Source organism: Cladophialophora immunda, assembly GCF_000835495.1.
Source record: "Cladophialophora immunda strain CBS 83496 unplaced genomic scaffold supercont1.7, whole genome shotgun sequence".
In the NCBI taxonomy this organism is placed as follows: domain Eukaryota; kingdom Fungi; phylum Ascomycota; class Eurotiomycetes; order Chaetothyriales; family Herpotrichiellaceae; genus Cladophialophora; species Cladophialophora immunda.
This window is the reverse complement of record NW_015622547.1, coordinates 775,570-791,544: the sequence shown is the minus strand read 5'-3', so window position 1 is coordinate 791,544 and position 15,975 is coordinate 775,570. Positions and strand designations below refer to the sequence as shown.

Here is a 15,975-nt window from a genome sequence, read left to right as displayed (position 1 = left end):
AGTCCTGCTGCGATGACTCGGGAGCGATCCAACCTCTTGATCCACTCACTGGTGAGGGCGAACGCCGAACGCTTCGATGCTCTCGAGCGTCAGGGATTCAAGCTCGTGAGATTTGGTGATTTTTTCCACCATCAGACCGAGAGGCAGGGCGGGCATTACGTCGACATTGGCGCTTCCGCGAAGATTGCCGACGGCAGAGTACGTGGACAGTGCATCCTCCCTGCCACTGGCGATCCGCTCCTCGATCACAAAGCTGACGAGTTTTGAACAATGAAAAACAGATCAAGGTCAAGTCCGACGCATCTATCGACTCGTACACGCCCGAGGGCCTGCATTTTAGCGACGGCACTGAAATCAAGGCCGACGTTGTTGTCTTTGCCACTGGGTTTCACGGCAACATGCGTCAATTTGTCGCCGATCTCCTCGGCGATGACATCGCAGGCGCCATAGAAGACTACTGGGGACTGAATGCCGAGGGCGAGCTTGAAGGAGCATTCAAACCGACTGGTCGTGAGTCCATCTTTCCCTCCCGTCGCCTAACTTGCGCTGCTATGCTCCTCCAACCGGGTCTAATGTCCTGTCGTCTGATTAGATCCCGGATTATGGTACATGGGTGGAGGCTGTGGACACGCACGTTATTTTTCGCGCTTCGTCGCTCTGCAGATCAAGGCGGATGTGGAAGGAAAGCCGCTCAAAATATACAAGGACACTCCGACTGCGGCTGCTGCCGCTCCTGACCAGGTCGCTCAAATAGAACCGGCTGTGTTCAGAGTGGATGACCTAGCGATCGCGCCCAGTGTCTTGGGCTTGCAGCAGCAGGAAGGGATCACAGTGTGAGAACAACAAGAGGTCGGCCTCTGTGGGAAGGCAGGTATTGGTCTCTTTCAATCTTGGGGAGTAGCGAAATTCGAAGTGGACGCGCCTAGTGGGCATACAAAGCATGAATTTCGTTCGCCTCATCGGAGTATGGCTAGACGTAGCAGGGTCGTGACGCTTCATAATACATATAGACCATATGTCCGCACTCAATGTTCAACGATCGGACCCTTGTTGCGACAAGATACAACTTTTCGGGTAGAGGTATCAGTTCGGCTAGAAGCCCGCCCGGGACTGCTGGACACCAAAATCACGGAACATGTCCTCCCAAGGAAAATCTGCAGTGCCAGTCCCATCTGGATCGAGGCACGGAAGCCACAGATCCGGGCTACTGGGTTGCATCCATTGTGCGGTGGTCGCGGTGGGCTCAGGTGGCACCATGCTCAACCCGTCCGTTTCGTTCCCCGTGGTCATGTGTGGGAAGTCAAAAGGCAGATTGCGACAATTGGGCCAGTCCGTATGATCTTCCACTGGCCGGGCCAGGCTTTCGGATGCCACTTGTTGAGCCATGTGCTGCATGGCCAGTGCAGGCACCGCATCTCTTGACCACCACGGAAGCCTTGCAGCTCCGGGCAGATCGGGGGGAGGCTGCGGAATCATTTGCTGCTGTGGCTGTGACTGGAGAAAAAGCTCGCTCGAGCGAGATGCCGACCAATTCTCCATTTCGGCCGTCGAGACCTCCCCCGACGTGGATCGGTGAGCACTGATGTTCGGCGGGCGCGTGTCGGTGCGACTTTTCCACCCTTGCATCGTCCGCTTGAGTGACTCCATGCCTTGTTTTACCTCTGGATCCTGCTGCCCACACTGCTCCAGGATACGGTAGCATTTCAATATTTCTGCTTTCCTTTCTGCTGCTTGCCTTGGGTCACGGCGGTTGTAGACATAGTCCATGGTCAACGTGGTGGTCGCGATGAAAACGTGAAACACAACCAGCCATGCCCGGCCCAAGAGAGAACCCCGCACAGCTTCTTGCATCTCTAGCACGATGCGCGTGGATCGCAGGCATGTTATCCGGCTGTAAATGTACCGCTGATCTTGGTAAGATCGAGCGAGATATCGCCGGTGCAGTAAGGCAAGGGAATTGTGCAACCCAAACAGGAGGAGCTTCCGTTGTCGGTCGAGGTACGGCCGTTCTTCAAACAAGTTTTTCAGGGCTTCTGGATCCGTCTCATAGTGGAGATATGCTGGAAGAGCGTTGTACGTATCATTGATCTTCTTGTCAAAAATCATGACAGTACTATAGTCGAGCTCCACGTCGCCCAGCTCTGCCTTATTCATAGCGTCGGTTAATTTTTGAATGATGTTGGCAATGAGAAGCCTGGCAATCAGAAAAGTCATCACCGTTACCGGACCAGATAGTGGCTGGTTGCAGTTATAGCCCGGACGAATGTTGTCGTCCTCGACGTTGCTGGGAAACCTCACGTTCATGTGGTCGGGATGAACCAAGTACGTCCCAGGTTGACCCCAGTTGACGAAAGAGTACATCCTGGTGCCGCGTACGGCGTCAGCACATCGATGGAGAGATCAACAGTAAGAATACTGGCTTACTCACCAGTCAGACATTACGATCACCCACCAGACCCGACGCTGAATTTCCAATCTTACCATAGACTCCAGAGTTGGGGGGTTTTCTCGGGTTTTGCGCTGACGAGGCGAATCTACCCGGTCGAGCTGTAGTATTTGAGCCTCGGTGATCAAAAGTGCTACTTGACCTCTACGGCCCGTGTTTTGGGGATAGGTTGGGAGGAATAGCGTAAGGAGGACTTTTGCCTGGAGCGTTTCCAGCAGAGGACAGATAAGATGGTTGGCTTCGGCGAGAGCGCGTTGAACCAATATCATCCAGCTTCTGCAGCAGGCCTTGGGATCTTTGACCGGGCATGGTGCATTGCCCGTGGTCCCATCCTGCCAAAAGTACACGGCGACCGATAAGATGGCCACCAAAAGCGATATCTGCGGCCAATCTGGTGGGGTGCCATCTTGCAGACATTTGTACAATTTCTCGAACTCACACCACGTTGTTGGAACGTGAATGATGGGGAGATACCAATTCAGATTCTCCACATAGAAGGCAAATAGCGCTCGGGCATCGAAAAAGCTGGGCAGAATGTCGACAAGCTCCGACACTGCTGGCGGCCTGTGGGAAGACGATGGCGTTCCGACCAGGATATATGCATTCTGAATATCGGCGTGCAGAAAGTTAGTCATTCAATCCAGAAAGCAGAAGCAGAAGCAGAGGCATGTGAAGACGCACCACGTCCGTTCCTGTGTTCTCCGGCTCGCTCGGAGGTTGTCGAGCGATTCCGTGATCACGCTCAATGGTTTCAGACCGAAAGTCGTGGTGGTCAGCTTGCTGGATTGGCGCCGACGATGACATTGGAGTTTTCCTCGAGAATACAGCATCTTCGAGCTGCTTCAGGCGTTGCAACAGGTTACTAGTCTCGTTCTCGCCCTCGGCGGTCGTGGAACCGCCGACGGTGTCATTCGCCGGAGACTCGGACAAGGTGGTGGCCTGTGATGGCTGAGACCAAATAATCCCTAAACGCCGTGTTAGTCAATGACTGGAGGGGCCGGGGCAGTGCAATCTCCAGCATACCTTCGACGGCCGAAACGCAGGGGATTTGTCTCGAGGTGCAGTTTGAGCATGGGGCCAGCCGGTCACACTTGAGCTTTTTGCTCCGACAGAATCTGCACGACAGGCCGTGCTGGCGTGAAAAGGCTCTATCACGTTGAGCCGATGCTGTGCTCCGGACCCTCTTCATTTTTTTTTTGGATCAGCCACCTGTGTTCGCCGCTGTCTGCAGGCTGTGGGGATGGGCTGAATGATGGGTAAAACTGTCCGGTAGACCACGATACAACTGTCGATGGACGGGCGTCAGGCTTCATCCAAAGGAAAGGTGGTGTCCGGTGGCATCGAGTTCCTCGAGCACGAGATTGCCGATCAAGACACCCGAGCAGCCCAAGGGGCGGGGGTAGAGGGTAGAGGATGCCATCGGTGGGGTGTTCAAGATCAGAGCCGGGGAAGTGTGGGGTGCAGAACCTAGGTAATCAGGTACTCGAGGGTTCTGTGCTGTGCTCGGTAGTGTAGTCAAAGCCTGAGACTTTCCCAGGCTTAGGTGCGAAGCGGGATGTCGTGGAAGTTTACCTGGTAGCCTTGCTGCGGGATGTTGTTGGGCCCAGTCTCGGCAGGCTTGGCACTGGATTGCCATTGATGCCGAGGCTGTTATCAGACACTCCTTCAGACTTAATCAGGTACATCCAACAACCCTTGTCACATCACAATTCCTCTCCACGCAGTCCCCCGTGCGCCCGACAGTGTGGCTGCCCGAGTTCACCAACGATCCAAATCCCTGAGCGAGCCCGGCGGGCCCGACACACCGGCACATGAGCTCGAGATGATAGACTAGTCCACGCCCCCGGAACTATAGCTTGGCCCGCGGACTTCACGCTCTCCCCTCGGGATTTCTTCGCAAGCCGTGGACTGAGAAGTCCCCTCGGCCACACCTACCAGTCTTTCTGTGGCGATTAAGTTGGCTTCTTCCCTCATCAGGGCTAGGCACATCTCGAACCGAACCAATGGCGCTCCGGATCCAGTGACTGCCCGTTCCCTTGCGAGCCATGGCGTCCACGGACGACGAATATGCGAATCCTATATCACAGCACAGAAGTGTCGGACTGCAGGCACATGGCCATGGCGGCACCATGCCCATACCTCCGCTGTCACCCAATGACCAAGACTTTGTTGACCTCCGGACTTAAGCATTTGATATGGTCCGACGATGAAGGTGAATATGATGGTGGATGAGGACTGTCTTGAACAGTCTACTTATATCTCCCTTCCGGAGACGCGTGAACTGATTGAGCGCAACTGGAGCAACGGTACATCGAATATTCCCGTGTCCTTGTCATGACCCATTTCACACTTGCAACGCTCTCAACCCCGGCAGGCTTGACCGCCGCGATCGGGGTTGGCGACAACTTCTATCCGTTGAGGCAGACGCAAGAATTTCAAGATGCCACGGTCCGATCGCTGCTCGAGGACTGGACTCCCTCTCTGGCGAAGCTGGAGAAGCTTGCCGAGGCGGCGCAGGCCGGCCAACTCTCGCAAAGGATCCCCGCCGGCGAAGCCACGTTGGAGACGCCCGTCCGGTATCCCAACAAGGTGGCGTGCGCGGGCGCCAACTTCACCTCCCATCTGAAGGAGATGGGCTTCACCGATCTGGGCAAGTGGGACATTCTCCCCGTCTTCCTCGCTCCACCGACCACGACGCTGGTCGGGCCCGGCACGACCGTCAAGGTCCCGCGCACGACGAAGGAATTCGACTGGGAACTCGAGATGGTGGTGGTGGTCGGCAAACGGCTGCGACATGCGTCGCGGGAGGAGGCGGCGGCGGCGATCGCGGGATACATGGTGGGCCTGGATCTGTCGTGCCGGGACCTGGCCATCTGTGACAACCAGCTGAAGATCGACTTCATGCGTGGCAAGCTCCAGGACACCATGAAGCCCGCCGGCCCCGTCTTCGTGCCGGCCAAGTTCGTCCCCGACCCGGACAACCTCAGGATGACCCTCCTGGTCAACGGCCGGAAGATGCAGGATGCTTCGACAAACGAAATGCTCTTCAAGTGTGATGAGATCCTGGCCGCTACGAGCAGTCACGTCACCCTCGAGCCCGGCGATCTCGTCTATACCGGAACTCCCAGCGGCCAAGCGAAATCCCACGGTGTGCCCTTCCTCAAGGCCGGGGACAAGATTTGTGGACGCATTGAGGGTATCGGGGAGCTCAATGTCACGCTCAAGTCTGATGATTAAAGGACAAGTGTAGGAATTTCACCAGAAAAGTTTTGCGACATCTAAGTCTGAGCCGCTGGTAGAACTGCTCTCACGTGCTTGTGGTGATGGACATTGGTATATAGTTATTGCCTTGACGATTCATAGTTCGGGTGCCGTCTCACATGATAAGAAATACATACGTCTTCAGTTTGACAAGATACAGGCCAGACTCCGACCGCTTAACCCACCTAAACATTTTTCCAGTCCAGATCCTCAAGCACGATTCGCGTCTCCTTGCCACGCAAAAACTCCACTTATCTGACCGACATGTGGTTACTGCATGCAAATCAAGGTCTTCTCGCCTTTGCCGTATACCCGGCCCAGCCCACTCCTTTTAACAATATACCTAATCACGTTGAGGGAGCTATCGGCAACGTTCCCTGAAGGACGTACTTTTGGTTGCTTGCCCCTCCCCAAATCACAATACCAATTGACCTCGATCGGAATGATCAGTAGAAGTTGCCGCGGGGTACCTAGTGGGGTCTGGTTAGAAGGAAGCATACTGTCAATGCAAAGGTCTTGTCTTACCGCGAGGAACACAGCAGTCGTGATGGCCCCGATGACAAATGCAGTAATGAGAGCTTGGACGAAGATGGTGTCTTGGATCTGACGCAACGCAGGCTCCTGAATCCAGACTTCACGATCGAAGATCTTGCGTATGATGTTGCGTTTCTCGTATTTGGCCACCCAGGGCTCATCTTCATAGCTATTGGAGGAGCCCAAGCTGTCAAATGAGCTTTTCTTTTCAGACGAAGCTTCGTCTTCATCGCCGAAAAGCTCCCACGGCCGAAGATGTCGATGATGCATGCCATGTAGAACCTGTGAGGTTAGATGAGTCGCTCCAGAGAGGGGTCCTTTGGTATGACTTACAACGCACATGCCCTTCCAGGCGGCAAAGAGAGTTGCAACGCCAATAAAGAGACCGAGGAAGACCAAAGCCCTCCAGCCTCGATTAGCGGAGCTGAGTGTGATGACAATCCCGTAGACGATGCCGCCAACGATCCCAGCTACACCCAGGAACCGTGCAAAGGCTTGTCTCGGTTTGTTGCCGTTGCAAATCGTCCAGCGGATGAAATTGGGATGCGCCTGATGACGAAGAGTCCATTCCACCGTGGCAATGACATCGCGAAATGCTGAAGGGTGAGTAGTGACGGATAGTGCCTTCAGCAAGACGGCTTTCTCCTTGGCCGACAGATTGAGCAATCTCGCCCCACGATCAGCTATGTAGATGGCGATGATGCGCGTGATTTCCTCACGGAAAGGTTGGATGGTGACTGGGTTGTGGTTAGTGCGACGAAGCAAACAAGGAAGACTACCAACGTACAAGGCTGAAGGGTTCCCGCTTCTTCAAATGCTGCCTCGGCTCTCTTTCCATGCTCAGTCGATCCCGCTCTAAGGGTTGTAGCATCCTCGCTGTAGCCGAGAGTCGACGGGACGAGGCTGCCGTGGTCTGTGGCAGTGGCTGAAGGGGTCCTGGGAGGGGTGTTGAATGGGTTTGGAGCGGCGTCTGGCGCAGGGACTTTCGCATTGGGATCGAAGTCGGTCCCTTTCAACACCTCGGCGGCAGCGCTTGCCATCTTTCTCGGAAGCTTCTCCTTTTCAGCATGCGTCTTCTCCGCCAACGCTTGATCTGCGGTCCACTCGGGAGCAAGCTTCTTCTCGCTGTCGGGAAGTTCGTCGAAGCGCTTGCAATAGTCATGGTACCACAGATAGAATTGGAGGTTCTCGGCGTCATACTCAATGTAGCGGAGGAAGTCCATGAATTCACGCGTGGTCACGGGCTGCAGCAAGAACGGGTCAGCCAAGGAACTATGCTACCAAGGTCGGTGGTATTCGAGCTCGCAACTTACAGGACATGTTCCGCCGCTGATAATCCTATCGAAGGAGAGGGCGTCTGGAATGCCATAGGGGCAGCTGGAGCCGGAATTGATGGACTCGACTCGGCCATCAGACTCGGAGTCGACCGAATCGCGGGAGGACGTAACATAGGCCGGACGGCGGTACGATAGCGAGAGAACCATCTTGGTCGAGATCGGTGATGTCTCTGACGAGCGTCGATGTACAAGTGCTTCGAAGACGCGGAGCCAGGTACAATATGATGAGGTACCACAGAATATACCGTGATTGAGGGTCAATCACACGTGGCAGAGAGGGTAACGGTGGCCCCAGATATGCTTAGACCTCTGGCAGAGGCGTTGAAGGCTTGCAAGAGGGAGTGAACGGTATTGTGTGGGGGGGAAATTGAGAGTGCCAATGGGGAAATGGGTAGAGGAAGAGCAGTTGCTTTGGATCAGCAGGACAGTGCGAAGTCTGGAGGAAAAGGCCAAAGCCGAAGTCGACGTCGTGCTCTGCAAAGGACAGAGGGAAGTCTCTGGTTGTTCCTGCCACAACAGACAGAGTGCACCGAGACACGCGGGCACGAGGCAGGTTTATGTTCTACGTGTCATACCTGCTAACAGAAGCTGCATTGAGCAGCCCAGAGTGGCTGACCAGGTCCCAACAAGGGTTCTGGCGAATGAACATCCAGGAGACACAGCGCCATGGCGGGCAGAGACATGCTGTGAAGCTTCTCGTCCAAAGAAAACCGACCCAAAGAGAGGCGACAGGGTTCTGGTCAGGGTGTTTCGAAATAGCGGCGGTAGCAGCAGCAAGGGAGCTTCTTTTTTCTTCCGAAGTGGGCTGCATGAGAAGGTTTTGTGGTTTGGGGGTGCCGTTAAGCAAGGGGGGGTTGGAGGGAGGCAAGAATCAAGATGCAAGGGGCCTTTGCCCAGTCTGTTTGTGTTTGTCTGCGTCGGTGTCTACCTGTCATGGATGGGAAAGTTCCCAATACGGGCTTGCGGGCAATGGGCTGGCAGAGTTCGGATCGGCGAAGGCGAGGGGCATCTGAGTCCATGACTCCATGTGCGAGCATCTCCACAGGCAGCCACAGAGCAGTCGGGCAATCAGGCAACAGATCGGCTCGATTGCATCGGCTCCAAGGCTCCGCTCGCTAAGCTAGTGTCCATAGTCTACGCCACCTGCAGCCCGGTAGCCAATGACACGGCATGCTCGTTACGTCAAATGAGCCTTGACCGACTCCACTGCGTCATGGCCTCGTGTCTTGTTCTCTTTCACTCACTTTTCACTTCTCCCTCACTGTCTCCCGCGACTGCATGCTCGTAGCCATGTCTTGACAGCACCCCTGATAGGGCGAGCAAGGGTCGGAGGTCCGTGGCCATTGCTAAAGCCTCATCTACGTGTACCAGCGCTGATCATCCCCGAGTGTTACTCTCCCGCCCAGGTGGCCCGCCCCCAGAGCTACATCGTCCTGACAGGGCGCCCGGCGCCGTGGCAGGAATGTCAAATGGAACTGTCGACACTGCAAGAGGGGGGTGGATATGTTGCCTTCCCAGGAACAAGCGAGCAGTGCTCGTAGAGTTGGGCTGAGAGTGACCGAAGCTTGGGCCATTCTTCCCCGCTGCCCGTGGTCATCCAGTGGCCCAGTCCCCGTCGTTGACACGGCTGCAACCCTGGTCCAGATGTCGGACTCCAATCCACATGTCAACAGGCACGATGGCTGCTTCCCCACGAATCACGAACCACGAACCACGAACCACGAGCCACTTGTTGTTCTCCCGTCCTGTCCTGTCCACAGCGTGAGAGCACTAGGAGCAGCCAAGAGGAAAGTCAACTTCTCGTACCTGATTCCCCTGGCTGTGCTGAGCGAATGGTGGGAGTTTGGCCTTTTCAGGATGTGTGAACTCAAATACTGGCAGGAAACAGGCGGACTGGATCATGGACAAGAACATGATGGTTTTCATAGTCACAACTACTGCCAGATGCGAGCACCGGTAGCCTGAAACGGATACCGACATTCACGCATGGCCATTTCCAGCCATGGTGGGCTTTCGTAGAGTGGAAACTGAGATAGGCGAGTGGGACAAAACGTTCTGTTTCTTCCGACCATAATTGCGATGCCCTACCACCGGACCGAGCTTTAGTTGGTTCGCCACCTGTGCCTCGCGCAGTCGCTCCAAATATATCGAGGACTAGGTAGAGAGTGATGAATTGTCGAGTACCTAGACTATCGCTGATGGGTTCTCGACAACTTCCATCAAATACTCCTCAAACCAACCTGACTCCCACGCCTTCAGCTTGGCCAGACTTTCCCTGTCTGCCAGCTGTGCAACCTGTCAAAAGTGGCTGGCATCTTGGGATTCCTCTTTTGGCATAGCTGATATGCCAAGGTTGCACTTGTCACACTTCCATCAACAAGTAGCGCCGCCTCATGCCTTCCGGGTTGCGTGTTAGAATGCCGGGTAGCCAACGTAGCCGAACAAAACTCGAACTTCACAACCCAATACTCGAACCCTCCTTGCAGCTTGAATTGCCATTCCTCAGCCTCAGATCAACGGTCCTGGGGCAAATGCGTTTCTTTTCCCACGCGGCAGCCTGAAACGCCTCTGCCTCTGTTTTCTCAAGATCATGGTCTGGAGCTGAGCGCCACACTCACCGGTCTCTGCAACTCCTTGTTTGGTGGACCTGGCGAGAACGAGTGGCTTCCTCGCGGCTTCAAAATTCATCCAAACTCGTATCCACGCCCTTTCTGTGTGTCTGGGTTCACTTTGAGATGGTGTGATGGCACTCGACCCGCTCGCCCACCTGCAGGCAGTCCACCCGGTTCGCCATATCCTTTCGTAGATATCAGTCTAGCCGTCTCTTCCGTTCAAGGGTCAAGGCGACAACCGCCTTGGGTGATTTAGTCAGGCACTGCTCTGAGAAACTTTGGCGAGGTCCATGTTCTTGACTTCCCACGCGGACCAGTTTATCTGACCGGCGCGCAACTGGAGTTCGTCGGTGTTGGTCGATTGCGAGTTTCGTCAAATGGCCACTGCGGCCACGGCAATCAAACTCTCGCTAAAGCTTTGCCGTTTCTGGTTTGGAACTCCACCAAACCCCAGAGCGACAACTGCCTAGGATCGGATTGCACACCTTTCCATTCAGGGGTTCTCTAGTCTCACCCCCCAGCAGACCCAGTGGCGAACGCAGTTTGCTTGATATTTACCCCGTACAAGCAGTTCTTTATTTGACCTTTTCCTGTTGCCTTCTCCGGCTAGTGTGGTCTTGGGGCTGAGATCTCTGCCGCAACGCGCTCCATCCTTGGCTCTGCCGTCTTTGTGTTTGCTTATCCACTGTGGGGAGTGAGCAGATCTAGCCCCAAAGTTGGTTCGACGGGTTGACTACGCCTCCAAAGTGAGTCGTCTTCGGCTGTTCGAATTCGCATCAGGTGGCGACACCGTACATCTATGGGTCAGGCCAGCCAACGCTGAAGCCACAGGTTGGTAACAGCTTCCTTTCCTGAGCAGTATCCTGCTGATCCAACCCACGTGTCTGTTCTAGTACCTCACAGCGGTGTTGCATCCCTTGCAGACACATGGTTCCTGGACCCAACTCTCTTTTACCTTTCGTGCTTCGAACACCCTTCCCATATGCAAGGGGCAGGGCGTGAGTGACGCGTCTAAGGGGTTGACCAGAGTGTGAGAAAGAACAGAGCAAACCGATCATCTCCATCCAAAGCACTAGCCAAGTCTTCTAAGGCAAGCCTTCCAATGCTGATGTACAGGACTCTTGGGGACGCGGATGATGCTACTTCACAGCAAAGGGCGCCAGAGCCTCGTTCAGAACTTTCTCAATCGCGGGACCATTGATCGACGCCTTGGTTCTTCAAACTGGCAGGACAAAGCCTTCATTGTTTCGTGCATTGGAGAGCGTTCAGTTGAGCTCTTTCAACTGTCTGCTATATTTGGAGTTTCTTTGTGTTCAATTATTATAGAGTGGTAATTTTTACTCGGGCTGTGACAACAAAGGTGGGCATGACTGGTCTGATCCTGGCCTCTGGGATATCAAAGGGCACTTCCTTTTGCTATTTGAATATAGAGGCTATCCAAGCAGCCAATTCGACCCATGTTCTCTCCCCACGACGTGCGCGTTTCTTCACCCAAGTGAGGCTGTCATTCCTGCCATCTACCACGATGTTTTCCTTCTGGCACAGAGATGTCTTGTCCTGTCCTGAAAATCAGAATTACTATCACTGTTCCTCTGTTCCATACTCAGGCTGTTGCACCCACGACCCTTGCAACGCTGGCGTTTGCGAAGATACCCCTTCCGATTCCAGCTCAGACTCATGTGGAGCAGGGACTACTGTGACCGTCACCCAGACGGTTCTCCAAGGGGCCGCAACCAGCACTGTCAACACTCCGGCAAGCTCCTTTGACTTGGCAACAGATCAGCCGGACGGGACGTCCGCCGACCAAAGCAGTCTCGTCCCCAGTGGTATTGGTACTTCGTCGGCGTCACCCAGTGCACAAGCATCCTTCATTCCTTTTCCTTTTATCCCAATAACAACCCCCGATACCACCTTGACAACCGCGGCACCGGGCACCACCATGACCATAAACCTCATCCATGCAACTCCCAGCGCGAGCGCCAACGCCACCGGCAGCGCTGCAACCAGCGAATGTGCAAAACCGACGGCATCCGCAACTCCAAAGTCCACGCCTACGCCTCCAGCGACGATTGCTGGAAGCGTCATTGGCTCCATGGCAGGTCTGGCCCTGATTGTTACCCTTCTCATTTGGTGTTGCCGAAGAAAGCGCAAAATAACCTTCAAGCGGAAAGTGCAAAAGACTGACCAAGAGGAGCAGTCGAACGAGCTACAGTCCGTCAAGGAAGAAAGAGACCAAGCCCTCCGGCGTCTCGAACATGGCAAAATGCCCCCAACCCCGCGCTCCTTTGATTTTGGGCTTCCTCAGGTGCCCACGAACTCGAGTCCTGTGATGCCGCAGCGGTGGGTATGACCTGTCAGGCGTTTCGCCACTTGTACAAATTCTAAATCAGCGATTCTTGTACATACAAATCAGCATGTTTGTATTCCTTGCATTCCCCATCTAGCTTCGAGTGTACCTGTCCGCACCGTCCACATCAAGAGATGTTCGTGCTTCGCCTGGCAGGAGGGAGGATCCATACCGTTGGGTGGATGTAACCGGACGGCGCCGAAGCAAGGACTGACGCATCCGGCAAAGCGCCTGGGCAGCCACGCAGCTTAATTTTAAATCTTCCACCTCGATCATCTCCCTGATTCTTCTGTACTCTGACAATGATGTGCTGCCATACGCCTCCTTGCCCGGACCGCAGTGCTGCACAAACACACAAAAATGCCCTGCTGTATTCATGCTTCGTGCTCTGTGGGTGGGTGAGGGTTGGATTCGGTGCTACAAATCCAGAGAAAAACCACGGGGCCTTGATGGGCCCCCTTATCCTACAGCTTCCTTGAATCCTTCCTTGTACACTGAAGCCCGCATTTACAATGCCATCGCTATGAGTCCTTTGCATCAAGCGGAAGAGCTTAACAAGCCGCCAAGGCCGAAGGAAGTGAAGACCACCGTGCCACATGCACAAGGCTGGCCACTCACATGACGCTTCCAACAAGGCTCCAGAAATTATAGGTATATATTTTTATTTACCCAAATTCTGTCGCCTGAAAAGGTGAGAAAAGGACCCCCCTTCGATTCCCACCTATTCCATAATTAATACTGACTTTTCTACAGGTGGCACCCAGGTCCCCGGGAGTTGTGGAGGGCCCGTGCGCCCAGCTGCTGCCATACACCGGGCCCACGAGTATGTGCACCAGTCCTCGACGAAGGAAATCCATCGTAGCGGTTGGCAATCGGGCCATACGGATTTCAGCATTCTGACACCTCTAGCCTTGCGCTGGGGCTGTCAGATGCCCTTTTGCCATTTTGGACGAAGGAACAGAAAGATGGAGGTTCGATTCATGGTTAGTCCCTTTTTTTTTTTTTTAAAAAAAAAAAGGAATGATTATGGCGACACCGCCACACAATACGCAGTGATCAGTTATTTGTTTCCGGCCAAGGAACGAATTCGCCAAGGTTGGGGGAAATGTGGAAATATTGTACGGTAGCGAACACTACTCAAAATATGTTCACCAAGTGGGAGGAATATTTGTCCAGTCTAGAGGTGCGGCAGTTATCGACTTGAAAGAGAAAATTCCACATCTTGATTTATAAATTTTCGACTCTGTTTTCTCACTGTCCCCAAACCTTTACGGAAATTTCGTTTGACATCAGTTCTGACCGCGCCCTCCATCTACCTCCCAAGCACTTCACAGTATCTGCCACGATGACACGCACCAAAGGTAGTTCTTGCAGGCCTAAATATGATCAAGATTTGCCACAGTCCACCGGAAAACGCGCCCGCCCACAAGACACGCATCATGAGGAAGGTTCCGGCCAAGAAGATAATGGAGAGGAACAACAAGAAGAGAGCCAGGAGCCGAAAAGACAGAGAAGAGAGACGCCAGATTCCTCATCCCGAATCTCAACAAATACTCCTCCACGGCCCCCGAGTATACCGCCACTACCGTTTTGGGACGATCATGATGAACCACCAACAAGAATCACCACCCGCTTGTATGACCGGACCTTAGCTTACGTGAAAAGACATCATCGCATCAAGGAACGTGGAGATGTACACAAAGATGACCGAGCCCAGGACTACTGCACCTGTAGGAGAGGCAACGCCGGACTTGACGAAGTTATGTGTCAAGACCCCGATTGTAAGCAAAGATGGTACCACTTGGAATGCCTGATCGATCAGTCGCGACGATGGTCCGAACAGTTCGGTATGTTAATTGGCCATTTCCAAAGTCATTCAGCAGCGCTCATGTCGTTAGATGTCTGGATATGCAACATCTGCTTCAATAAGAGAAAAGTCGAGCAAGTGGAGGCTCGGAAACAGGAGGAACAGGCAACACCTGGAGCAATCCCAAAGTCTGGTGGCAATAATAGCAAACGACTCGAGGACATCCTTGATTATTTTGCATACATACCAGAAGCAACGATGAAGATCCCAGTGCCCGGCCGAGACTACATGCCACCGCCCTACAATATCCCTGTCAACGTTCGTGGACAGGCTGGCCAGCCTGATGGATGCATTATCTTCGCTCCACGTCCACGTTCGGCCAGGCTGCGTCAAGAGATGGGCGAACAACATGCGACACCTGCTGCCAGAATCACACCCCGAGACCACTCTCACTCACGGCAAACTCAAGTACCCACAAACTCGAGCACCAGTACATCTAGAGAAGGAAACGCAGATGTTAACCGTGACGATCCAGAACGCAACGGCCGTGCGTATGGAGTTGTGAATCCTTCGCAAATCTCGGCGTCAGCAAGCTCATGGACTTCAGAGTTCAGCCTCTGCACTGTTGGCCCAGGAGAAATTATTATTCATTACCTGCACGGTCTAGAACTTCCTGTGTGAGTACTATGAGATCTTCACCTTGATGGCTCAAAGCTGATATGACCGCAGCGTCAGGCACCTCGACCCAGCTGTGCAGCTCGAGTGCTGTTACGAAGACAACTTTGAGAGCACTCCGGTCGTCGAGGTCCCAGTTAAACTGCTCACTTGGTTCTCGCCCTGGATAAAGCAACATGACATCGAGGCTGGAGGCGCTCTGGTTGGAGCGCGTCGAAACAGCATCGTCGGAACGATAAGAGTCGGTCGTATTGACAAGGACGTCGTCGAGAGAGCAAAACGCTTTCTGAAGGGCGACTTCCTCGACGTGGCGCTGCCTGAGGACGGACAGCACATCTCGTATCCAAAGAAGCGAGCTATGCTCCAGATGACGGACCTCGCTCACAAGTTGGGCATCAAGTGCTTGCAACGGGCTGCAATGCACGCCATCTGCGTGTCCATCCTGCGCAAGCCCAAGGATTGGGACAATGCCCAGACCCGCGACTTAATCAGGACGGTAACCTGGGAGGGAAATCCGGCTCGGTCTGCTCTTGACAAGATCCTGCCGACCATCACCCAGTACGTGGCGAGATTGCCATGCACTGAGGAGGAACGCAGTGATCTTTGTCGGATGAGTGAGGTGACCGCCGGAGAAGGCGGACAGGTCACGCTGGACCCCGACTGGATGCCATGAGGCCCTAGGGTGTTGACCCCAGGGCGTTGACCCCAGGGCGTTGACCCCAGGGTGTTGACCCCATTTCACTGTACAAATCAAAGAAAGGAGTTGGGCACGCAGAAACTAGGTATGATTGATCAGAGAACAGAATATCATCGCTTTCCCTATATCCGTGCTTGCTTTGGAACCGTCTCGCCGTTCACCCTTCTTGGCCAGCCTTGTCGTTTGTGCCGGCTTGGATGGCCGTACCAATTCCGCCAAACCCAATGAGGGAAAGCTTCTTGGCAGCCCCGTCCTTGTT

At 54.1% G+C, this 15,975-nt stretch overlaps 4 protein-coding genes across 4 annotated transcripts; 2 read left to right on the top strand and 2 right to left on the bottom strand.

Annotated features, from left to right (window-relative positions):
- Positions 1 to 1,092: 1,092 nt before the first annotated feature.
- PV07_11074 (uncharacterized protein) lies at positions 1,093 to 3,635 on the bottom strand (the record flags this gene model as incomplete). Its single annotated transcript, XM_016398467.1, has 4 exons — positions 1,093 to 2,362; positions 2,429 to 3,051; positions 3,128 to 3,411; positions 3,470 to 3,635. The coding sequence occupies 4 exons, from the start codon at positions 3,633 to 3,635 to the stop codon at positions 1,093 to 1,095; spliced, it is 2,343 nt and encodes a 780-aa protein (XP_016243029.1).
- Positions 3,636 to 4,658: 1,023 nt separating this feature from the next.
- On the top strand, positions 4,659 to 5,683 carry PV07_11073 (uncharacterized protein; the record flags this gene model as incomplete). The annotated part of the gene is made up of 1 exon (XM_016398466.1): positions 4,659 to 5,683. The coding sequence occupies exon 1, from the start codon at positions 4,781 to 4,783 to the stop codon at positions 5,681 to 5,683; it is 903 nt and encodes a 300-aa protein (XP_016243028.1). The 5' UTR covers positions 4,659 to 4,780.
- Positions 5,684 to 5,728: 45 nt separating this feature from the next.
- On the bottom strand, positions 5,729 to 8,090 carry PV07_11072 (uncharacterized protein). Its single transcript, XM_016398465.1, has 5 exons — positions 7,555 to 8,090; positions 7,029 to 7,485; positions 6,575 to 6,978; positions 6,233 to 6,523; positions 5,729 to 6,177 (listed from the first exon to the last, which is right to left on the bottom strand). Exons 1-5 carry the CDS (start codon positions 7,723 to 7,725, stop codon positions 6,154 to 6,156), a joined length of 1,347 nt encoding a protein of 448 aa, XP_016243027.1. The 5' UTR covers positions 7,726 to 8,090; the 3' UTR covers positions 5,729 to 6,153.
- A 761-nt stretch (positions 8,091 to 8,851) lies between these two features.
- Positions 8,852 to 9,678, top strand: PV07_11071 (uncharacterized protein). Its single transcript, XM_016398464.1, has one exon. The coding sequence runs from the start codon at positions 9,082 to 9,084 to the stop codon at positions 9,541 to 9,543; it is 462 nt and encodes a 153-aa protein (XP_016243026.1). The 5' UTR covers positions 8,852 to 9,081; the 3' UTR covers positions 9,544 to 9,678.
- Positions 9,679 to 15,975: the final 6,297 nt, after the last annotated feature.

Excerpts from the sequence above, each read along its gene's own strand:
- PV07_11072 (XM_016398465.1), bottom strand. The coding sequence starts at position 7,725 with ATGGTTCTCTCGCTATCGTACCGCCGTCCGGCCTATGTTACGTCCTCC. Across the intron at positions 6,979-7,028 it reads AGCGGGAACCCTTCAGCCTT|TCACCATCCAACCTTTCCGT; the intron begins GTACGTTGGTAG and ends ACCACAACCCAG. Across the intron at positions 6,178-6,232 it reads CGACTGCTGTGTTCCTCGCG|GTACCCCGCGGCAACTTCTA; the intron begins GTAAGACAAGAC and ends AGACCCCACTAG.
- PV07_11071 (XM_016398464.1), top strand. The coding sequence starts at position 9,082 with ATGTTGCCTTCCCAGGAACAAGCGAGCAGTGCTCGTAGAGTTGGGCTG.